This window comes from Nilaparvata lugens, chromosome X (assembly GCF_014356525.2).
Source record: "Nilaparvata lugens isolate BPH chromosome X, ASM1435652v1, whole genome shotgun sequence".
Classification (NCBI taxonomy): Eukaryota; Metazoa; Arthropoda; class Insecta; order Hemiptera; family Delphacidae; genus Nilaparvata; species Nilaparvata lugens.
Genome location: NC_052518.1, coordinates 48,202,841 through 48,228,891, shown reverse-complemented (window position 1 = coordinate 48,228,891; position 26,051 = coordinate 48,202,841). Strand labels below are relative to the sequence as shown.

Here is a 26,051-nt window from a genome sequence, read left to right as displayed (position 1 = left end):
CATGATAACAGGGTACAAAAATTTTTATCATACAACAACGCTACATCTTCTGCAACTAAATAATCATAAATAAAACTTGCAGTTGAACTTGAATAATTAATCATTATAACTAAATCTAACTGCTATATATATCGTAGTTACAGAAAATACAACATTATTTTTTATGAACTTCATGAAAACTCTCCACAAAGGCAAAGCCTGTGTGTGGAAAGAGGGTCTTGACGATGATTGGCTAACGTCGGACTGTCCCCGTACTTGCATCTATCAGATTCTTGGGTAAACCAGATATTAATATCGGAAAACATTTAAAGTTTTAAGGATTTAAAGTATAAAAGATGCAAACATTTAGAGTTAAATTTGGACCATCATTGCACGACATTTGCTTCATCTATACAATGAATGAATTATCTATTCTATATTCGTTCTCCCAATCTCCTTTAACCAGTCATTAACATTTTTTTTTATAAATATATTTGGATTTACCTTCGGTATTACGTAGATTTTCAGGCAGATTTCTATACAGAGTGTGTGCTATATAATAATTATTTGTAGTGGAATGAGTTTCGACTAGCCTTGGAACTTCGATAGATTCCTAGTTATTTATTTATCCATTTGAATGGGAACATTTCAATTATTCAATATGGATTTTATCACACTCTCACTTTCACTACTACACTTGAAATAAATATTCTAAGTAACTATAAAAGGCTAAGCCCCGACAGACTGAAATCACACCACAGCCCAAACTACTGAGCCTAAAAACTTGAAATTTTGCACAATTGTTTATGGTAGCCTCAAAAGAAAGGATTTTCAAAAATTTGCCCCCCTGAGGGAGCTGGGCCCCAAAAAAAATTTTGTACTTTTTAACCGTTCATTTCACAGCAAAGTCATAAGGAACTTTTTTGCTCAGCTACGAAAAAAAATTAGATCTATGCAGAAAAATTCTGATCAGGAGCACAGGGGGGTTCAGGAGAGGGCATTTTTCGAAAATTTTTATGTAAATTCACAATACAGCTCAAACTAATTGGCCTACAGACTTAAAACTTTGCACAAATATTCTTCAAACATGCTAGACGCGCACTAAGAACGGATTTTGAGATATTTTGCCTCTAAGGGTTTCAAAGGATGAAAAAGGATCCTATTAAGTAAGCTTATGGACATGGTAAGGTGAACGCCATATGGAACTGAAATAATTGACACATGATATTCTAACATATGTTGTAATCATTGGAAAGCTTAAAATAATTTTATCAATCAGCTGATCAAATTAATTTTGCGTTGAGAGCGCGAGCTTGCCAGTGTGTATTCCATTTTTGTATGCTTGGTCAGTTCGGTTCGCGCATTCTATCAGCTGTATATTGAGTCACATACATTCCGATAAGAAAAGAGCACATAGATTTTCTTTGATTAGGAGTTTGTTAATAATTCTTTTTTCAAATTCAAATTTTATTGCTATCAAAAATCACATTCAAAACTTTCTTAATAGACAACAAGATTACAAACATATACCTAGATTCATTTGTAGCACGGCCAGAAAAAGACAAATTTGAGTACTATTCGTGAGTTCATACAATATAACTAATATATATTTTCCGTTAATATTTTGTGAATAAAAAGTACGAGTTGATGAGAGATGTGAGTAACTCCTTATATTTGATCCAAATGGTTATTCATATTGTAGTAGTCGTGGTCACTACAATCAAAAGTTTTTTATTCTGTGGCTAATAAATTTCATACGTATTGATTGTCCATAATGTATCCAGTGTCCATAATGGAAGTGATTGAACTACTGAAAATTGATGGCTTACAGGTCCCTCATAGAATTTATAGTATTCCTGGTGATTGAGCCTGTCTTTTTTCAGCGTTGACTATTAATAATAAAGCTTTATTCATAAATAGCTTACCCGGCGAACTTTGTACCGCCAAAATGTCAATGTATCTCATGTCACACTTGACTTTATTTGGTAAATCATGAAATTTATCTGACAATCAATATTGTCATTTACATCTTAATACGGACTTTCTCATGTGCTTAATCATGCAGCATTCATTATTCAGAAAACATATTCTTCTCAATCAATTGGTAGTAATATCTATCAGTAAAGTGTTGAATTAAAAAAATATATATATATATATATATATATATATATATATATAATATATATATATATATATATATATATATAGGTTAAATCAGTGCTTCAAAGATGAATTCGATGTTTTCATAGTTGTTGATTGTCAATAGATGGTTCAAGAAATATGCAATGTACAATGAATCACACCGAATTCCATATTCTTACCATCTTCCATTTTAGGAGGAATATAATAAGCTAAGCTAAATTTAAAAAAAATGTAAATTATTCTGTCATTCTTCAGTAGGTACCTAATTAATGAATGCAATATGAACAACTCTCTTTGATGAGGTGAATAATTTTTTCCCAACATTTTCCAGTTTCTCAATGATAGGTGAAAAATTTCTGTTCAGAAACCATCCCCAATATTCACACAACATTTCCAAAAGTTTCATGCCGTTATGTCAAGTAGTTTTTAAGTCTATAGGGACAAACAAACATACATTCATTTTTATATTTATAGATTTACATTCGGCTCAAAGAAAAGCTTCTCTACTAAATGGAGGTAGAATGATAAGGTTGACAACTTTTAGTTCTGTTGTTTCAACAATTTTTTTTTCAAATCACTTTCAAAAAGTTCATGTAGTACCTACTATTGTGTTTGAGACACTTCTGGCGCTATCATAGTTTCATCACTATTCTGTTCCACAGTCCTATCTCTTGCAGTCGTTATGTCGTTAACTATATCTATAATAAGTTAAAAATCTGGTTTATACACGTACGGGATAGGAAAATTAGTAATCTGAACTACTGGACTAATTAACTTGAAATTTTTCATATAGATTCTTAATTAACCAAGGATGGTTATAGGCCTATTTTCAATTCTTCAAAATTTCATTACGTCAAATTTCAGGTTGTCAAGTTTTAAAATAGATCCTTGCGGAGCACGGGTTCCTTCTAGTATTGTAAGTAATTTTGAAACTCATCATGAGTCGTGCATAGATGTCTGATGGACGAATTTCTGGTATGTGTGTTGGAATAAATTGATATTTGATGGTAATCAGTTATGTATAATATTAGAGCGTTTGTTCCCTCAGAACTGATGATTTTGGTCAATTGATTCAGGTGCTGTTGCTGGAGTAGCTCTAGCTGAACATCCAGATGTTAGAAAAATTGGTTTCACGGGTAGTACAGCTGTTGGAAAGCTTATAATGCGAGCCGGATCGAACAATAAACTGAAGAGAGTGTCTCTCGAACTTGGAGGAAAATCGCCACTTGTCATACTTGGTGATGCGGATATTTCTAAAGCTGTAAGAATGGTAAGTTCTGCGGAAACAGAAATATATGAAATTACTCGTACCTTACCTGTGGAATATGTGTTTTCACTTGAGCTACCATACAATCTTCTTAGGTTCTTCATTAGACAAAATTCCCGAAAACTGTTCACGTATCGGTTTTACCCAGGATGTAAAAAATTACTTGATTATTTGGAAAAATGAAATAACTAGCGCGTCTTCTGGGCTGGAAAACTTGTTCAAAATGCTGCTGGTATTTTTGTCAGCTGTTCCATTGAAATCTGTGGTAAGTCAAGGGAAATAGTTTTGAATTCACGAATTAATTTGTATTAGTCGCAAAAACATAACAAAGTAAATAAAATATCTTTTTCGATTCTTGACTCATTCAAATCCATACTAAAAGTGACGTTCTCAGAGAAACTATAAAAACTTACATCTATTTTGTAGCTCAGTTGATAACTGAGTTTGAATTGATAACTCATGATAAATAAGTTCCTTTTAATTAACTAGTCAAGTTGTATTGAAATACTGTATTAATTGCATCATAGCGTGCAATCAATAATCGAGCTGAAAGAATTTAGATGAAATCATGTTGTTTATCATCAATTGAATGAATCTCTATCTAATTATTTGAGTTAACAATGATATTGAATTGATTAAAAACGTTTTTGACATTATAAAACGCATTCTCTCATATACTTTATGTTTTGCATCTTATTCTATTTCGCAGAGCATGGGTGGTGTTTTCTTCAACAAGGGAGAAAATTGTATAGCAGCTGGAAGAGTGTTTGTTGAATCAAAAATTCATGATGAGTTTGTCCGGAAAGTCGTGGAAGAAACTAAGAAAATGGTAAGTTATTGACAAAATATAAGATGCAAGTTTTAAAAATCAAGTTCACTTAATGGGCCAGGTAAATAAAGCCCGCGATTACTTTTCTCTTAATTTTCGAATTAATCTTTCCCCCTTTTTTTTATTAAATTGGTTTGTGACTTATCAATTCTTTCACTCATAATTTTTTATACTTCATTCTTTGTTGAGTTGATTATAATGACAATAAGGCAACTTTATTTTTAAACACATTGTTAAAAACAAAGATAAATTTATCAGGACTGATAAACTGTTTTATAATTTGAGACCCAACACATCATTGAAATATATTGTATATGATACAACGTTGAGCTCTATAAAAAGACGGATTATTTATAATAACACTAGATTCATAAATATTGTTCCATTAGATTTTCAATTGAAAGTTCATGATAGAATGATTAAGGAGAGTTTTTTTTTCGCTGGGAACGGAATGGTGGTAATGTTAATATATTTGTTTTTTTTTCTCATTCAATTTTGCTTTTCTTTGCTTATTAGCTATCTATGTATTTACTCGTTTATTTTTTTTTCTTTTATTCATTTATTGAACAAAATACTACAATCATAATATAATTATGGCACTGAAGGAAAAACCAGGCTGAGCCTGTACTATTTCACTCCAAAATTTCGATAATAAGTTTATTTTATTTATTGAAAACAAGAATATGTGGAAGCAACAGATCAATGATCCATTTTGCTTCCATTACATTAATCGTTTGAAAAACAAAGAAAATTTGAAGTACAACTAAACAAATTATGTTGTTGGTTATCCATCTTGTTTCCACTATTATTATTACTATTAAATTTTGTAAAACTTTAAAGTGAAAAAACACTCACATTCTTTGATGTGGTGACGTCCGTTTCGTGCTGGTATCGCACATTTTCAAGCCAAACAGAAACTGAAGTGTTTAAGGTTATGAGGGTGAAATGTGGTGGGGGTGGAGGGGAGTTTTGGTGGTTACTGGAGGAGCATGTAAATGAGTTTGTCAAACAGGGTGTGGGAGGAAAAGTTGATTTGGTCATTTAGAATATTGTTTGGCTGTTGTTTGGTGTGTTTGTATATTTCAAACTGTTCTAGTACATGTCAGGGTGTGTGTGGTCAGTGGAGATAATGTGTTCTGCAAAGGTGGAATGGGACCTTTGTAGAATTTGCTGCAATCTTTACAATTTAGCTTATAAATTCCTGGTCTATTGTATTGATTTTGAGAGGTGTTGTGTGGGGACAAGAGTTTTTTCAGTGAGTTTTTTGTTCTGTATGCATCCTTGTATTTTGTGGGGCTTGTGTGTGGTTAATTAGAGGTCGAATGGTGGTCTGGCCAGAGCATTCGAATTGTAGCGCCAAATCCCTGACTACAGTTCTTCCAATAGCAGGTTTGTTGCCACCAGTGCCGAGCGTCCAGCTGTTTGGCTTGTCGAGAAAAAAGCCCGAGTCATTCTTGCTTTTCGTCCATTAGTCGTTCTTGTCAGCCCGTTGTCTTGTTGTGAAGACCGAGTTTGTATTTTGTTATGTAATTTCATCGGAAATTTCTTGTAGATAATTGTTTGAGTGTAGTGTGTGTGAATTGAGTATAACAGCGTAAATAGTGTTAAATTGAATTAATTTGAATTTATAAAGAATCCAGTTTGAGCTTTGTTCAGAATACAATACAGAGCCTGCAAGTTGAACGTGAAAAAACAGCCTGGAAGCGAAAACCTATCTTTTTCCCAGATTTCTTTCCTCCCTGAATCTGATCAAAACACCTAATAAAGGCTTCGAAGGGCAAGTAGACAAGATTGGATTAAATCTGGTGAGTTTTTGCTCTTTTTATTGTTCATTAATGCAGAGTTTAACTGTACAAATAACCTGGCTCAAATTGAAGATTAAATTTTACCCCTTGTTTGTATTTGATAATTTGAATAGTAAATTACAGTCCTCTAGTAGCTCTAGCCTGAGCTTTGTTCAGAACATTTCTGGGCCTCCGAACCGTGATGAATTTAAATTTGTAACTTATTGATTAATTCACACACATTGGATTTAAGCAGTTTCGTATTTGTCCAATGTTGGCATGTTGAGAATGGTCTGATCTATGCTCAACTTGAGTTTGTTGTAGCCTTGTTCTAGAGCAAGGTTTCTTGTCAATTTGTATTTGTCTGAAATTAAAATTATTTCAGTTAAAATTGTAATTTTCCTGAAACTAGGCTCATTGTGCTCATTTTCGGGAATTGGTTTGTTGGATTTTGTATTGTCCATTTTGTATTGTACATGTTAGTGAAGGTTAATCACCTGCATGATTTTGTTTGTTCAATTCAACAAGTTATCGTTTGTTTGTGAGTTGTTGGAAGAACATTATCTAATCATATAGTTTTGTCTTCAGCAGTAACTTATCTTGTGAATTGATAATCAAAGTTTAACTTTGATAACTTACTAGTCGTGATTCTTCCTTCCATTTAGTTTTGAACTCATTCTTGTTTTATTGTCTGTTGTTTTGTATTATCGGGGCTGAATTGTTTTGTGTATGAGTTCAAGATGGAGGAAAAATTACAGAAACAAATTAGGGTGCATCGCGCTAAACTGGAACAATTGTATGCCAGATTGCAAAAAATTTATGACCTGTCTAAAAATGTCTCTGATCCAAAAGTTGCTGAGCAATTTTTAATCTTGTATCCTCGGGTGTCTCAGACCATTTCGGATTATGAAAAGACAGAATTAGTGGTTAATGAGTTGGAACTTGAGTTGAATAAAGACCATGTTGTAGCATTCAACGACTCACATCTAGATCTGTTTCAGTATATTGAAGTAGCGGTTAACACTCTCAAACAGAGAGAGGCGACTGATGCTATTGCTCAATCTTCGGCAGCTTCAGCAGCTAGTGCACAGCCGGTCGTGTCCGAGTCGGTACTGCCTAAAATCGACCTTCCGAAATTTGATGGGAACCAGACTCAATGGTCGGTGTTTTATGAACTATTTAAGGCATTGGTACATGACAACAAGATTTTGAACGATCAGCAGAAGGTCCAATATCTTGTAAGTAGACTTACTGGACAAGCAGCAAATATTTGTCGTCATTTGCCACCATTGGCTAACAATTATCAAATAATTTGGCAGGCATTATTGACCCGCTATAACGATCCACGGGCGCAAGTCGATGCCTATTTCAAACAAATTTTTGAATTTCGTCCAATAAAATCAGAATCAAAGGCAGGTTGTATTGCGATTTTGGATGGGTTTTGCAGTTCAATCAATGCAGTGAAGAGATTGCAACTCACTGATTTGTCAGACTCGATATTCCTCTATCATGGCTTGAGATTGCTGGATCCAAGTTCTCGTAGAAATTTTGAATCGGCCGTCCGTGACAAGGCTATGCCAACTTATACCGATTATGTCAAATTCATTGAAAAGCAAATTAAGACTCTTCCTTCTGATGAGAAACAGACTGAATCGTTTAATATGAGGCACAAAAAGGATAATAAATCAAAGGTGTTTGTGGTTCAATCTAATGATTCATCTAACGATGCATCTAGTAAAAAGCCCAATTGTCTGAAGTGCTCAAAACCGGGTCATCGGTTAGTAGATTGTGCTAGTTTCTTGAAAATGACTCCTTGGATCGTTATTGTTTGCTTAAAGGAAAGTTTTGTGATGTTCGTTTCTTGATTGACACCGGGAGTCAGTGTCATTTTGTTACAGCCAAATTGTGTCGGCGTTTGAGACTACCATTCCAGCCCATGAAAACCGTTGTTCGTGGATTCGGTGGTGGTACTAGTGAAGTTCGAGGTCGTACTTGTGTGTCGAGTCAGTCGAAGTTGGATCCTACCGTCTAGTTTTCGATGGATGCCACAGTGGTAGATAAAGTCATCGACAAGTTGCCTTCTTGTGAAATCGACAGATCCAAACTTCATCATCTTGAAAATCTCACACTGGCTGACGACAAATTCTACCTTCCTAGTAGAATAGATGGCATCATTGGTGCGGAGTTAGTTCCTCACTTGCTACGTGGGAGTCCTAGTATAGGTGAATCGCACGAATTAATGACTGTTAATAGTGTCTTTGGTCACATTCTGATGGGGAGAGCGCCGATTCTCACTTCAACAACGAATGTGTCGAATTGTTTTACAGCCATCTGTAGTCCATTCGTTAGTAGTCCATCGTTGGATAGTTTTGTGGAACGTTTTTGGGAGTTGGAATCGTGCCCTGCACCAAGCTGTCAACTGAAACCGGAAGAGTTGGAGTGTGAGGTAAATTTTCGGAAGTCTGTACATCGTGTGAATTCTGGTCGTTTTGTTGTTGCCTTGTCATTTGCGGAGCCGCCCAGCAGCTTGGGAGATTCGTATGCTGTCGCCGAACGCAGACTGCTGACTTTGGAGAGACGACTAGAGCTTGACAGCAATACTCGTATTTCATATCATGAAATATTGATCGATTACCTACGTCAGGGTCACATGTCGTTTGTAGCAGATCAGACAGACCGAGGTGGTTACTACATACCGCATCACGCCATCGTGAAAGCAAGCAGCACTACCACGCCCATCCGAATTGTATTTGATGCTGGTTCCAGAACATCATCGGGTTTGTCATTGAACCAGGTTCTTCATGCTGGTCCCAAATTGCAGACTGACATTTTTGTTTTGTTAGTTAATTTTCGTTTGTTCCCAATCGCACTAACTGCCGACATTAAACAAATGTATCGACAGATATTAGTGGAGGATCCTGCCGTCGTTATCAGCGTGTATTGTGGAGATTTTCGCCGGAGGATCCGATCGAAATTTATCAGCTCAATTGTGTTGTTTTTGGTGTTTCAAGCTCTCCATATTTGGCGCTTCGCACCGTCCACCAGCTTGTAGAGGAGGATGGAAATCGTTTTCCAGCAGCCAAGGCGAGAATACCAAGAGACATGTTCATGGACGACTTAGTCACATCTGTCGCCACAGAGTCAGAGGCCGCGGAGCTGTATCGTCAGTCCAAGCAGCTGTTTGAGGGAGGAGGTTTCTCGCTCACAAAGTGGACTTCAAATTCACCATCAATGTTGGAGAAATTCTCGGAGGAAGAGAAATCGTTTTCGTACAAGGATTTCGAAGCAGACAACTCCTTGGCTATCTTGGGATTGAATTGGCAACCTAGTACTGATCTGTTTCAGTTTTCAGTCAAGAGTGGTGAGGTCGTCGCTACTAAGCGTTCTATTCTGTCAGTGATGGCTCGTATCTATGATCCACTTGGTCTCTTGTCACCGTTTACATTATTTCTCAAGTGTCTTGTCCAGAAACTGTGGAAATTAGGAGTGGATTGGACGAGAAGCCGCCTGAGTCTATCTGCACTCTTTGGAAGAATTGTCAAAAAGAGTTGCCTCTATTGTTGAAATTTGCTGTTCCACGTCACGTTGGTTTGTTTCAGGATTCTCACATCAGTTTGATTGGTTTTTGTGACGCATCATTGTCTGGTTATGGTGCAGTTATCTATGTGAAGTCGCAGAAGGAGAGCGAGGAGCCAAGAGTTGTATTATTGTGTTCAAAGTCCAAGGTAGCACCATCTAAAGTTGTTTCAATACCTCGTTTGGAGTTGTGTGCGGCACTCTTGTTGGCAGAACTCATGAATTCAGTAGTCACTATTATTAGTGAACGTTGTCATGTGTCTCGTATTGTCGCACTCTCTGATTCGACAGTCACCTTGTGTTGGATTAATGCTCCATCCGCGAAATGGCAAACTTTTGTTGGTAATCGCGTCGCAAAAATACAGGATTCTTGTATACAGGAGTGGATGCATGTTGCCGGAATTGAAAATCCCGCTGACTGTTTGTCTAGAGGTTTATCACCAGTTGAGCTTGTGAACTTTCCGTTGTGGCTCTCAGGTCCATCATGGATAGCAGAGGACGAATGCGATTGGCCCGTTCGAACTCAAATGGAAGAGATAGTGGATCCACCGGAGGCGAAAAAACCGTCAGTGTTGACAGTCACAAAATCTCCTGACTGTAACAGCAATGCAGTATATTCATTGATTGGTCGTTGTTCGGATTATGGTCGTCTTTTGAGAATTGTAATTCTTGTTCTCAAATTTTTACGAATCTTACCCCAATCAGAAGAATCAGATTTCGATGTTGCTGAGAGGTATCTATGTAAAGTGGTACAGAAGATACATTTTTCATCTGAATTTGTGCAATTAGAGAAGGGAGAGGATTGTTCTATGCGCCTACGTCGCCTGTCTCCATTCATTGATAGAGGTGTGATTCGCGTCGGCGGTCGTTTGTCTCATGCTGGACTGGAATTTGAGACTTTTCATCAGATGATCTTACCAAAATCCGACACTTTCGTATCGATGTTGATTGATTATCATCACAAGAAGAACTGTCATGCTGGACCTTCGTTATTGTTGTCCTTGATCAGACAGAAATTCTGGATACTGTCTGCTCGCTCTATTATTCGTATTTGTGTATTTAAGTGTAATCGTTGTTTCCGTGTTCGACCTAGTAATAATGCAATTATTCCAAAAATGGGTGACCTGCCTGCTTGTCGAGTGTCAAAATGCAAACCATTTGAAAATTGTGGTGTGGATTACGCTGGTCCTCTGCGTATTACTATGACGAGACGTCGTAATCCTTGTATTTTGAAAGCCTACATTTGTCTGTTTGTGTGTATGGCAACAAAGGCGGTACATATTGAGTTGGTATCGGATCTATCAACGCCCATGTTTTTAGCTGCGTTTCGTCGTTTTTTGTCACGTCGTGGACCCTGTCGTGTGATGTATTCCGATTGTGGTACTAATTTTGTAGGTGCCAAGGAACAGTTGCGAAAAATATCTCAACTTTTGAACTCGTCCGAGTTTCAAACCACATTGACTAGTCAACTCGCCGAACACAAAATTGATTGGAAATTCATTCCCCCTGGTTCACCACATTTTGGAGGTCTGTGGGAGGCAAATGTCAAATCTGTAAAGTTGCATCTGTTCCGAGTAATTGGCAATCAACTTCTCACCTATGAGGAACTGAACACTGTATTGGTGCAGATTGAAGGTGTCCTGAATTCCCGCCCACTGTGTGTACTGAGTGAGGATCCGTGTGAACCGCTGGCTTTAACCCCAGCGCACTTTTTGACTCTCACACCGTTGAAATCATTTCCCATGCGGGACGTGGACAGTGTCCCTGTGAATCGTCTCACCAGGTATGAATTGATTGGTCAACTTATTCAATCGTTCTGGAACCGATGGAGAAGAGAGTACCTGCACGAACTTCAAAGTCGTAAAAAATGGTTGAAATCACCCACTTCTATCAGTGTGGGAACGGTTGTGGTAGTAGACCAACCAAACACACCTCCATTGCAGTGGCCACTGGGTGTCATTGAACAGGTGTTTCCGGGAAGTGACGGCGAGGTTCGAGTGGCGAGTGTTCGCCTAAAAACTGGTATTTATAAAAGACCAGTAACAAAATTGTATCCACTCCCAACTCAATAGTTGTTGTGCTTGTTGCATTTTTTTCTTTGTGTTGTTTTTTGGTGTTGGTGTTTTGTTCTTTTTAGCATGTCTGGATTTTTTCCTTTCTGTGGTTTTTTTTTCAGTTTTTGCAACTTGGCTGAAAAATAGTTTTTCAGAGGCGGGGGTATGGTCTGGCCAGAGCATTCGAATTGTAGCGCCAAATCCCTGACTACAGTTCTGCCAATAGCAGGTTTGTTGGCACCAGTGCCGAGCGTCCAGCTGTTTGGCTTGTCGAGAAAAAAGCCCGAGTCATTCTTGCTTTTCGTCCATTAGTCGTTCTTGTCAGCCCGTTGTCTTGTTGTGAAGACCGAGTTTGTATTTTGTTATGTAATTTCATCGGAAATTTCTTGTAGATAATTGTTTGAGTGTAGTGTGTGTGAATTGAGTATAACAGCGTAAATAGTGTTAAATTGAATTAATTTGAATTTATAAAGAATCCAGTTTGAGCTTTGTTCAGAATACAATACAGAGCCTGCAAGTTGAACGTGAAAAAACAGCCTGGAAGCGAAAACCTATCTTTTTCCCAGATTTCTTTCCTCCCTGAATCTGATCAAAACACCTAATAAAGGCTTCGAAGGGCAAGTAGACAAGATTGGATTAAATCTGGTGAGTTTTTGCTCTTTTTATTGTTCATTAATGCAGAGTTTAACTGTACAAATAACCTGGCTCAAATTGAAGATTAAATTTTACCCCTTGTTTGTATTTGATAATTTGAATAGTAAATTACAGTCCTCTAGTAGCTCTAGCCTGAGCTTTGTTCAGAACAAATGGGTACATCAGGTTTGTGGATCTTGGGTAGGGCGTTCAATTTGGGAGCTGATGGGTTTATGTTTTTGAGGTGTTTTTTGTTGGTATGTGGTATAATATGTAGGGTCTGGTTGATGGCATTCTTTATTTGAGCCTGGTATTTGAGAGTGGGGTCATGTTCTAGTTCAATAATGTTGTTGTTTGTGATTAATTGCTCTACTTTTGAGTTTAGAGCATCTTGTTTCATTATCACAGTGATTTGTCCTTTGTCAGCTGTAGTTATGACTAGGTTATGTTCTTGTTGTTTTTTGTTGATATTTTTCATGATTTTGTAGTCAGCATTTGAGTGATTTTGTGTTTTGAAAGTGTTTTGGTTTCGGGCTATGTCTTGTCTCAAGTATTCTTGATTCTGGTATTGTGTGTTTTGTATGGCTGTTTCGGTATCAATGATTGTGTGTTTCAAGTGTGTAAATGTATTTTTAGGTATGATTATGTTATGTTTTAATCCCTTGTTGAGTAGGTTAATCTCTTATTGATTGAAACTAACTTGTGTGGTGTTGATGGTGCGACTATGGAAAGGTTGGGAAGATTGAAGTTTTGGAGTTTATGTATTGGACAGTTTTTCAAATTTTCGGTTGTGTTTTGTTTTGATCTTCTGTGACATTTGATATACCAAGTTGTTAGTATGTTCAATTACTTCCTGGAGTTCAATATAATGAAGGCTTGCACTCAATTTCAAGTGTAGTTGATAGGCAACTCGGTTCAGTTTGTCTAGTTCTATAGAGATGTTGTACTGTATTTTTGATGAATAACTGTTGTGCTTGCTTTTGAGTGTTTTGTGCTGGTGTGTTCTTGTTTTTTATCGTTATTTTTGCATAAGTAGGAGTTATCTGATTGTGTGAGCTTTTGAGGTTGTAGGATATGACTGATGATGTTTTCATAACCTTAATTCTTGTAGTTGTGTAGGTGGGGATGAGTTTTGTCCTTTCGGCAGAAATTTGTTGTTGGTTATCCATCTTGTTTCCACTATTATTATTACTATTAAATTTTGTAAAACTTTAAAGTGAAAAAAACACTCACATTCTTTGATGTGGCGACGTCCGTTTCGTGCTGGTATCGCACATTTTCAAGCCAAACAGAAACTGAAGTGTTTAAGGTTATGAGGGTCAAATAGGTGTTCACAAGGTTGCATACAGAAACTAAACTCACTGAAAAAACTCTTGTCCCCACACCTCTCAAAATCAATACAATAAACTAGGAATTTATAAGCTAAATTGTAAAGATTGCAGCAAATTCTACAAAGGTAAAACAGCTTGAAATTTCAATATAAGATTCAAAGAACACACAAGAGCCATTACCCATCCGTCCTCCCATTCCACCTTTGCAGAACACATTATCTCCACTGACCACACACACCCTGACATAGACAACAACCTCGAAATACACCACTATTCCCACAAAAACAGAAAATTAAATGTACTAGAACAGTTTGAAATATACAAACACACCAAACAACAGCCAAACAATATTCTAAATGACCAAATCAACTTTTCCTCCGACACCCTGTTTGACAAACTCATTTAAATCCTCCTCCATTAACTACCAAAACTCCCCTCCACCCCCACCAAATTTCACCCTTATAACCTTAAACACTTCAGTTTCTGTTTGGCTTGAAAATGTGCGATACCAGCACGAAACGGACGTCGCCACATCAAAGAATGTGTGTTTTTTCACTTTAAAGGTTATAAAATTTTATAGTAATAAACAAATTAATTAGAAATAAGAAATCATAATTTATGATGATGATTATAAATATAATACAATAATATAAAATTCAATTACATCAAGTGATTATACAATCTTAAGTATTGCACCAAATACTAAAATGAAAAATGAATGAAATGAAATAATACTTGGAAATGTGATTAATTCTCCCAGACTCTATGGATCAACGACAGTTCAACTCTCCCATACTCCCTTCCATCCAGTAGGGCCTCTCTAACTTCACGAAGAAACCGACTCCCAGAAAGGTGAAATAAGTCTATTCTGTCCGCAACCGTATTGAACAGCCTGGGCAGCCGATTCATTGGAGCAAAAAAACCACTCAATGATCTGCTATAATATTTACTCTGAATGAGAATGTAGATCTCCTTGCTATTAGAGATACATGGATATTGATCTGGGCTAACAGCTCGGATGTATCAACTGAACCATTCAACAGCTTGTGCAAGAACACCAGATCAATCACAGAACGTCTTACACCGAGAGGATCAATATTGAAGATTTTGTATAGCTCTCTGCTAGGAAAACCAAAAGGACACGGGACACTAAATCTCTTATAGAACAAGTGTCTCGAAAATCTCTTCTGTACCCTCTCCAAGTCCTGAATTAGACCCCCAGAGTATGGATTCCAAATAGGAGCTCCATACTCCAGCACACTTCTGACAAGTGACTTATACTGGCACAAAAGAGTATCTTCACCTCTGAAGTCCCTGCAAAATTATGTTATGCAAAATTAATGTTATTTTATTATCTTTAATTAAATTCTTTTTAGTTTATATTTTTTTTAATTTGCTCTTGTTTTTTCCAAATTTATAATATATGCACCCACCAGCGGGCAAGATTTATTCTTTTGCTGGTGGTGACTAAAAAATTCTACTGTTTATCTCATGTTTTCATGATTAATGAAGCTTTATTATATATGTTATATATTATTTTATTATTATGTTATATTTTAGTTCGAGATATTGTGTTTTTGTGAAACTTAGACTAGACTTTTTCAAATTTGTTATGTATGAGTTTTTTGGTAAATTTTCAAATTTATCGTTTATTCTCCATTAACAATACATCAAAATAACAATAAATTACTGAAAATTCAAAAGAATTTTGAAATTTACAAGACTAATGTCTGATCGGGAGTTTGCTAAAAGAAGAGTTATCCGAGCAATTTTTTCCCCAATTAACAAGAAAGAATGATGAGACTATGAGACAAGAATAATTGAGAATATTTTATTATTATTCATAGGTGATTGGAAATCCACTTGATCGAGGTACAGACCATGGACCACAAAATCATAAAGCTCATTTGGAAAAATTGATAGCGTATTGTAGAAAAGGGCAAGAGGAAGGTGCTAAACTTCTTGTTGGCGGCAATAGATGTGATAGGCCTGGCTATTTTTTCGAACCAACTATTTTCACTGATGTTGAAGATCATATGTATATTGCTAAAGAAGAAGCTTTTGGCCCTGTCATGGTGATTTCAAAATTCGACTACAGGTAAATAACATCAAAAGAAGAGCTTCGGTAAATTACTTTTTTTTATCAAGCTAAAATAGCAACCTAGAATGTCAATCTGCGATTGTAAATTCTTCTAGTACATTGAAGTTCATTTTTAATTGTCTGTCTTCTGTTGTAATTGAAAACTGGATTCTGAATTTGAAAGTTAAAATACTATGACGTTCATCTAATTGAATTTGTATCTGTAAATCAACTCATCAATTAAATTGGAATTGATTTGGAATTCATGAATTAATTGGTATTAGTCGTAAAAACATAACAATGTGAAATTGTTTTTCATTCTCGTCTTATTCAAATCCATACTAAAAGTGACATTCTCAGAGAGGCTATAAAAACTTGCACAATTGTTTTTGTTCACATTACTTTGTATTAACATCTCTTTTGTAGCTCAGTTGATAACACCTGAGTTTCTCAATTAATAACGCGTGATAACTAAGTTACCTTTAATAACTTGTGTTTTTATCAGCTATGATATCATTTAAGGTATAAAGTGGAGCAGCAGTTGAAGTGAAGATAAAAACAAAAACATCATTATTATTAGGCCGACCCGAATACGACCGAAGATTTCCGAACGTGACCAATTGCGCTTTCAGTAGAGTTATACAGAGCTATTTGCATATCCACATCTTCACAATAACAACACCTTAAAATGTATTTTGAATTTTCTTCTATTATCTACTTTTTAATTCAATTTAATCTCTATTTACTCTGGATATATAACAAATTATCAAAGTTCTGTGCAATAAGTACAAACTAAAACTTTTCCTTGTAACATTTTTTTCCATCCACCTATTCACTCATTTATCGGGTGAAAGCACTTAAATATTGGTAAGAAAAAACAAGCGCTAGCCCAAAACTTCTTATTTCCTATATCGTTTAATATACTCTTCTCTGAATAACGTTTCAAGTGTCGAATATTTATGTTTTTTCAGGAACATCGATGATATAATAAAGCGAGCCAACAGTACCGAATATGGTTTAGCATCAGGAATATGTACAAAAAATATTGATAGAGCTCTGTATTTTGCTGAGAAAATCGATTCTGGAACTGTATTTGTGAATACCTACAATAAAACTGATGTGGCAGCTCCATTCGGAGGTTTCAAAGAATCTGGTTTCGGTAAAGACCTGGGTAAGTCAATACTAATAATCAGTACTACTATTGCTTCACTCTCGAGATGGAATAAACTATCGCTTGAATCTATGAGAGAAAACAGTAATCCGTGTAACTATTATGAAGCTTGAAAGCATTTTTATATGGCGTTGTCCGGCGTTGTCTAGTCAGCTGGAGTAACGTAACTTTAGTAAGCTCAAGTGTGTAGCTTCGATCATCATTTTGTCTTTCATCTCTCACCTCATTCAAAATCCCTCATGACTCAAAATCTAAAACCATAGTTGTAGATAACAGGAGAATATTGAACCAACTTTGCTTCAACAACGGACCTTCTATCGAAATTAACTTTCATCTTGAGTATAGTGAAAACATTACAAATTAAGGACTTACATTAAGGACTTAAAGCTAATAGTGCACCTGGACTCGATAATTTAAAACCATATTTTTTCAAACAGAATAATACTATACTTGCCAAGCCTTTAACACATATTGCAAACAGAATTTTTGAGGAAGATGTTTTTAAGTGTCTTAAGGAAGCTGTCATTTGTCCAATCTTCAAAACAGGAGATAAGAAAGATATGAATTGCTACAGACCCATATCATTACTCAGTATATTATCGAAAATTTTTGAAAAGTGTATCAAAACAAGACTGATCAGCTTTCTTGAATAAAATAATATTCTATCGCCAAACCAATATGGTTTTAGATCTAGTCGCAGTACAAATGATGCTATCCACTATGTGACCACTCAGATTGCCGATAAAATAAACATTGAAGAGAAATCATTAGCAGTATTCTTAGATTTAAAGAAGGCTTTTGATACGGTGTCACATGACATTCTTCTTTCAAGGCTTGATAACTATGGAATAAGAGGAGTCGCATGGAATCTTTTCAAGAGCTACCTATCAAACCGAACACAATGTGTCAGAGTCAATGGATGTATAAGCAACAAGCTGACTGTAAAGTTTGGAGTGCCACAAGGAACAGTACTAGGACCAATTCTTTTTCTTCTCTACATAAATCCATTATGCAAAATGGAAATAAATGGAGCAATCACCACCTTTGCAGATGATACTGTTATACTGTTCTCTGAACCGACCTGGGAGATGACCTGGAGAGAAGCCGAGACTGGACTTCAGAGGGTGTCTCGCTGGTTGGCTGAAAATCTGCTAACATTGAACCATGAGAAAACCTTCTTTCTGACCTTTTCGGCGACTCAACATGGACAGCCAACAGGAGATGAGATAGTAATCAAGAATCAACGGAATAACACTTCATACACAGTTCACAGGAAACAATCACAGAAATACCTGGGAGTTACTATGGACTCTTTTCTGCGCTGGGATCATCATCTCAATGAATTATGCGGGAGACTGAGGAAGACCATCTACAGATTCAGGATTCTGAGGACACTGGTCGACAAGGGATGTCTAAGAGTTGTCTACTTCTCTCTAGCACAGTCCCTCATGCTGTATGGGATTGTGGGATGGGGAGGTGCAAGCTTCTTGCACATTGAACCGCTCCTCAGGGTGCAGAAGCTGATCATGAGGGTCATCAACCAGAAGCCTCCACGCTATTCATCTGACCAGCTCTTCAATGAGTTTGACGTGATGGATGCAAGATAGCTTTGCTTTTATGCAGATTACACAAGAACCCAACAACTTTTCAAACTAGAAACCACAACCACAACACCAGATACAGGAATCTTCTCATCACCAGTGTTGCAAGGAAGGCACTAAACCAGAGACATTTCAATCATTTAGCACCAAAATTATATAATCTACTTCCTGCAAACTTTAAACAGATTAATCTTCCTAGAAATTTCAAAGCAATAGTACACATTTGGTTGATGAGCAAAGGAAGACAGAACATAGAAAACATTATTTCAAATAACAACTAACCACCTAATGACTTACTAAACACTAACTAATTGATAATACACACAGAAAAATAACAAAACCTACTCTAGAACATGGTACGCCATAGTGGAGTAGGTCAATTTCCACACAGAAAAAACTAAACAAGTAGAGAACACATTATAAGAATCTTTTGTAACTAACTATTGTATGTAATATTGTAATTTATCTAATATTTCTGTAATTGATGTTGTAGTTTTAGTTTTTTTGGGAAATAAACATTTATTTATTATCTATTTATTTATTACATTGAACACACACCTGGACTGGACTGAACAAGTGACTAAGGCATCAAACAGTCTTGCAGCATTCATTCGCTGAAGAGAATCGAAGCTGTTATTCCTTTACGGTAGAGAATGATGCTTGTAAAGACCTAGATATTTCCACATTTCTATTACAGTAGGGTTACTAACGATATTTCGTGGGCAAGTTCGTGAAGATGGAAACAGACCCAAATATTCTGATTCTAGGGTACCTCAGGATTTCCGAACCACTTGATGCGCATTTGGGGGTCGCGACTGGGCCACGTAATGGCTGATTCAAATGACGGATCAAGCGTTCATTAAAACAGTCATAGAATGGTTACAATCGATGATAGAGACCTCTAGTAAATGCGAATCGTTTTTGAGGTCGAAATTTTACTTTCCACCCTGTAAATGTATTTACATCGGACATAACATATTATTACTGAGACTGTGTTGTAGAATACTCCCAAAGCTTGAAAATGACATCTAGTTGAAGGCTATAAGTCAATTTTCCACGGCTGGAGCGTCATCGGAAAAAGAGAGAAAAGGCTTGAAGACGAAATCAAGTTTTTTCATCCATATTAGGCCTATGCCAAACCGTGTATCTAATAATCCTTGAAAGTATATACTTGGAAATAGTATCAATCTCTAAGTTATCATGTGTAGAAAGAGAATAGCCATGATGGCAATCTTGAAAATATTTGTCAAAAATTGTGTTCAAAACATTCCTTTCAAGTTCCTTTGCCAATAAAATTGGTCTATTATTTCAAAACTGGATATTTCACACTCAACTCTAAAGCTGCTGCAGCACTCGTAGGGAAATGAGTAAAAGTGCGAAATTATACATGAAATTGAAGAGAATTTAATGCTTTATAAGCTCACAATTAGCATGGATTTTTCCATCGATTTTAAAGAAGTTATAAGACCAAAAACTTGGAGGCAAACGTGTTTTTTTTCAAAAATTTCACACCTTCAAGAGCGGATATCTCGAAAACTATAGAAGATATAGAAAAAGATGTCAGATTACTATTGTTGGAAATTATATAAGCTTTGATTTTGTATAGATCAGTCATGTCTGTAAGATGCATAGTTTTCGAGTCAAGCATAGATGCGAGAAATCAAAAAATAGTTAGTACCTTCTTTGAACCACCCCCTTTCTCTTAGCAGGTAGGGGTGGGGACTTTTGATATGTTCACCTCCTTACTACCCTAAACAGAAATACGGGATCAAAAATTGTCTTCCAAACTTGGAAGTCCTTGACTGGACTAATATGGGTTTTTGCCATTTGGTGAAATTGAATATCAATTCAGGTACTTTTTTTTGTGTAGTTGAGAAGTTGATATTGTGGTAATTATCAGTGGTTTTTGACAATTTCTTAGTCTTTTTCATTCAATTCAGGTACTCTTATGTTTTATTATTTATTGATTGATACAATAAGTACATCATCAAAATGATAGGGAGAGAAAAATAAGATAACGCTATTCCTCTCCCAAATTTAGATAAGGTTACACATAGTCCGAAATAGGTTGCCTTGTACAGTAGTTGTTCACTTCACAACATTTTCAGTCCTTGATTATTTTCACAAAGTAGATTTTTGAAATTGGATGCTTCGAAACCAAACATAAAATACATAGGAAATATTCACATATTAAAGAAATAATTTTGATGTACCAAAAAACAAACTTAATTTTAAAAGCACAGTTTTTATTTAAAACTGTTGGTAACGTTCAATACAAATCACTTGAAAATTGCATAAAGACGATAAATAAATTCCAAATAATTTTGATCTTCACATTCTGTACAACTATGTATTTGAATTTCCATAGATAATGTATTATTTTCTCTCATTTGTTACAGGAGAAGAGGCTCTCCATGAATACCTTCGAATAAAAACAGTAACCATCGAGTATGGAGGATAGAATTGAAATTCATCAATCGAAGTGCCATCGAATATGATAATACCATTGTTATACAGATTTTATTGTTGACCACTCTTATTGAAGGATTTGAGTTTGATGAAGGATAAACGTAGAGCCTGAAAATTATATTATTTTTACAAAGATAGTAGTCATAATATCTTTGTCTTGAGATTTGTATTTGAAGTATTATCAAGCATTTACATCGACTTACAGGAGAGCGTCAATAATCCATATTAATTGGGACTGAACTTACGCATTGAAATGAATGAAATATTCGAAAGTTGGCATTTAGGGTATGTTTAGCATTATTATGCTTGATTATTACATACATCATCTATAACTCATACACGAATAGAAAAAATATTGAACCCTCTGAATTGACAGAGGCATTTAAAAATGATTTAATTCATTCTTGTATTGCAGTACTTCAATTTTCTTCTCAAAGACAAGTTTTCTTACATCCCAATAGACGTTATATACAGAAGTTTGGTTAACCGGATTATTGATGTACGACTGTATAGGATTGATCTCAAATTTTATTTTGAAATATTGAGAATTATTATAAAGCATGGAGGCCTAGGATTTAGTTGTGACCCCTGGCTTTCCAGGTTCTAGACCCTCTGGCCGAGGGTCCTGGCTAGACGGATGTGTGTCATTGATCGATATTACCAAGATCTAAGTCATTCTGATGAGCTGATGAGCTTAGTATCACTAAACATGGCAGTTGTGTTGGCTCATAGTTGCTGATTCTGACTTTTCCTTGAACATTCCAGATCTCGCAAACATAGATTAGTAGGTTATTTTTTCTTTTAAAATAATCAACTTGGGGTTCTCTCATGATGCATCATTAAGAGTCTGTGATGAACGTCGTATGTGATGTAATGTATGTTATTCCATTCCATTTATTTTATCAATTTGCTTGTTTATGATTATTCAATTTGCAATATTCAATTTTCACCAAGTGAAACTCAACTACAACTCAATAATTATTTATTTTTGAAAAAACTTTTTTTTAGTTCGGTTAGGGCTTGGAGGGGGGTGACTGCCCCCCTTTGGAAAATCTCATGTTAAAAATCACACAAATTCTTGGGTAGATCGGTGGATGGGATTAATAATAATAATAAGACTATGATTGGATTAATAATACCAGTCTGATATCTTCAAGTTATGCAACTTTTTGAATAATTACTATTCGAGATTTTGTTGATTTTAGACTTTAATAAATTGTAAATAGGACAGTTTTGGGCATGAGCCTGTTGTGCCTTTCCTCATGTCAAGTATTACACAATGTGATCAATAAATGAATACTGTCAAGATGTAAATTTTTCTCATCCATTTCATTTTCATTCCTTACTAAAATAAATTCGTATTTTTTGTATTATTTGAAAAAATAATGAATATGTTATAAATCTGTAAAATAATGAAGATATTATTATATCGAAGAAACCATAAAATATGCTTTTAAGAATTTCGAGAAGTGGGTAACGCAGTCACTATAAGTTAGCGTAAACGTGTATACATTTATCTCTTTTCTGTATAGGGATACTTGTAATATAAATAGAAAGGAAAATAAAAAATCTCAGTACCCTTTTTGAATTATTCAATCACAACATGTTTCAACATTGTGATACCTGCAATGGAACAAGTATGTTTAATTAAATTGTACAAATGAAAATGAAAAAAAATCTTTATTAGGAATTGTACACGTTTGAGAGGATAAATTTAATAAGAGATTCGGAGAAAAATTATGGAATCTGTGGTCCGTCACATAAATTGTGTTGAAACATGTTGTGATTAAATAATTCAAAAAGGGTACTGAGATTTTTTATTTTTCTTTCTATTTATAGGCCTACGTGTATACATTGTAATTGCAGGGATTTTATTATTCTTCCACAAATCATTCCTTATTAATACTTCGAATATTGTTAGCACTAGTTAATTGTTATTTGAACTCGAATCAATTTGCTTAATACATATTTTATGCCTCCCTCTTATAAAAAAGAAGACCAACATTCCATTCACTCAATTCTATCAACTATTTTTTGTAATAAAAACAGTTTTCAATTGAAAATACAAATTTCAAAAAAATATCTTGAAACAACACTTACACAGAGTGTGGCATCATAACGAAAACGGATCAAATAACGGAGCGCTAGCCATTTCGAGAAGTTTAGTTTTGAACTTTTGCTCTTGCACAGTTCAGTCGCTATTATGCGTTGGAACAGCGAGGAGTGTGCTTTCGCTGTTGAGGTCTACTTTTCGAATGGCTGATCAGTGATTGCAGCACAGCGCGCCTTTCAAAATATGTTTTTAAGAACAATATACAGGAAGAAATTGCCGAATTTGCGCCTACAATGCTAGAAAGGGCAATACCAAATACTAGCAGTAGGTACTCTAAGGGCCGGTTTCCGAGCTCGGGATTTAGCTAAGTTCTAGACTTTAACTGGCTTTAAACTCTGGAGTCAGAAAATTGGCTTTCCGAGTCAGAGCGTTAACGTAGTCGAGTACTTAAATATACTCTTGAGTTTAGAGATCACGTTAGACCCTGGAGTTCATAATTTCGCTTTCTGAGTGAAGGGCTTAAGCACGGAGCACACTGGAGACGCGCCGCGCCGCCTTGTCAGTTGAAGCACGGAGCACACTGGAGACGCCGTTTTTGCTCAAAGCACACTGGGAGCCGTTTTCCGGCCATGACTCACCACCACACCACTGCCTCCAGTCAATGGAGTGCCATGTTGAGTACCACATCATCAATAGAAATAATTCTACTAATTAGTTGAAAATATAATTTTTGTACCCGGTTGGCTCAATCGCAGACCTATGACTAGCCAAGAATTCATCTTCATGTATTGGTGTCATGGTATTTGGCATGTGATTGGTCATACAGATTGGGGTAATGTTGTATGCAAACAATGAGTGACTCGTCATCCATTCTAGCTGAAGAAACGACTTTACTGTAATACACCATAAATTAATATGAATTATGTTGAATTATACTTTATTGCATCAAAATCTTTACATTACAGTTATGGCAATCATCAATATTATTATAATTATAAGCAAAGAAAGTGAGTGGCTCTTTGCGCTGCACGGGTCATTCTTCTCCTATATATTAGAAACCATCATAACAATATTGTTATTTTTCAATTAAAAATAAATTGGAAGCCACCATGTATAAAATATTATCCAACTATTACTTTAAATTGATTTGTAATTATTTTTATTCCATTTGGGATAGTCTTCTTAAAATTAAAATAATAAACGTACTAGTTTGGAACAAGTGTGATCCACATGAGGTTCAATAAGTTCTGAATATAAGTGAAATTAAATCAATTTAGAAAATAAATTACATAAGATGTGTGTGTCCACACACGAACCAGCCAGGTAGGTCAATCATCAATCAATATTTCAACTCCTTTATCTTACATTATAAATAAAATTTTTAGCACAGGAACATTTCAAAATCGCAAATTTAAAACCTTTATTTAAAAGTGGAGATAAAAACAACCCTAGCAGCTATAGACCCATTAGTCTTTTAAGTAATATAGCAAAAATAGCAGAGAAATGTATAAAAAAGAGTTTATTGAACCATATTAATGAGTATAATATTATTCATATGAACCAATTCGGTTTCCAAAAGGATAGAAGCACAAATGATGCACTTGCCTATTTTTTGAAGATTGTTTCAAATAGTTAAAATAAAAATGAAAAGACCTTGGCAATCTTCTTGGATTTGTCAAAAGCCTTTGACACGGTTCCACACAATAACTTATTCATTAAACTAGATAAAATGGGAATTAGAGGAATCGCCCTAGATCTAATAAAAAGCTACTTGCAAGACCGGTCCCAAATTTTATCAATAGATTCTCAAAAAAGTTCTGTCACTTTAACTTCGTTTTGGATTGCCTCAGGGAACCGTTTTGTCTCCTATTTTGTTCTTGCTCTATGTAAACGACCTTTTAAAATTAAAATTAGGATGTGGTGAACCTGTATCATTTGCTGATGATACAGCTATAATTTTCGCGCGGAAAAACTGGGATGATGCGTTCAGGGTTGCTGAAAGGGATATTTGTATAATTATTAAAAAAATGGCTGGAATTGAACACTGAGTTTGAATGTTCAAAAAACTAAATATGTCTCATTCTCAGCAAATGCAGCAGGAAAGCCTAGTATTCATTTGAGAATTAAACGTCACTCTGAGTGCACAGTCAAGAAGAATCTCTTCGTTTGTCCAAGTATTGAAAATGTAAGTAACCTAAAATATCTAGGGATAATTATTGATGAAAACCTGAAATGACATTTTCATTTAGCTTATTTATGTAAAAAACTCAAATATATTTCTTTCAAATTCTACAAAATTAACAAAATACTCAAACTTCAGGATTTAAAAACAGTATATTTTGCTTTGGTGCAATCCATATTAGAATATGGGATAACAATCTGGGGTGGGGCTTTCGATAGTCATTTAAATAACTTATTTATCACTCAAAGATTAAAACAATATTTCATAAAGATTTTTCTTTTTGCTGGTGATGCCTAGAAATTTTATAATTGGTTTTTTCTGCTCTCATGTATATGCATGTATGTGTAATATTGTATTATGAACATTTTATTTTTATTTTTGCTCGTGTATGTATGTGTATGAGTAAATTATTGTTTGTTTTCTTTTTGGCAATAAATGAATTTGATTTGATTTGAATATTGAATAAACCTCGATTGCATCCAACTAATCTGCTATTTAAAAAATTTAATGTGATGACTATAAGGCAATTGTACATGAAAAATTTAGCAAAATATATTATTAAGTATAAAAACAAATTTTTATTAAATGATATAGTTCAATATGATTTTAGACCAAATACAACCTATAAATACAAAATTTATAAAACAAAACTAACAGTAAGTTAGTTAGAAGACAGCTCATTTACATAAGTACAAGATTCATAAATCAATTGTCTTTTGATCTGGAAGCAAAAATTAATTACAAAATACCGGTACTAAAAAATTGGAAAAACTATTTAATTTCAATTGAAAGCATTAAATAATTTTTAAAAACATATTTTAAATCGTGGATTTTTTTTTCTCTATCAATGTATAAAACTAGGAAACAACCAATGTAACAAATTTATTCAAGCATAACTAA

The 26,051-nt window shown here is 35.1% G+C and overlaps 1 protein-coding gene across 2 annotated transcripts in view; it reads left to right on the top strand.

Moving 5' to 3' along the window:
• LOC111054495 (mitochondrial 10-formyltetrahydrofolate dehydrogenase) overlaps window positions 1–25,601 on the top strand; it is a 165,901-nt gene extending 140,300 nt beyond the window's left edge. The window contains exons 11-15 of one of the 2 annotated variants that reach the window (XM_039441247.1): window positions 3,198–3,391; window positions 4,098–4,217; window positions 15,443–15,693; window positions 16,647–16,846; window positions 20,847–25,601. In XM_039441247.1, the coding sequence (XP_039297181.1) occupies window positions 3,198–3,391; window positions 4,098–4,217; window positions 15,443–15,693; window positions 16,647–16,846; window positions 20,847–20,908 (827 nt within the window). In that variant the 3' untranslated portion in view covers window positions 20,909–25,601. The remainder of the gene's footprint in view (window positions 1–3,197; window positions 3,392–4,097; window positions 4,218–15,442; window positions 15,694–16,646; window positions 16,847–20,846) is intronic. The other variant, XM_039441248.1, reaches the window with a different exon arrangement.
• Window positions 25,602–26,051: the final 450 nt, after the last annotated feature.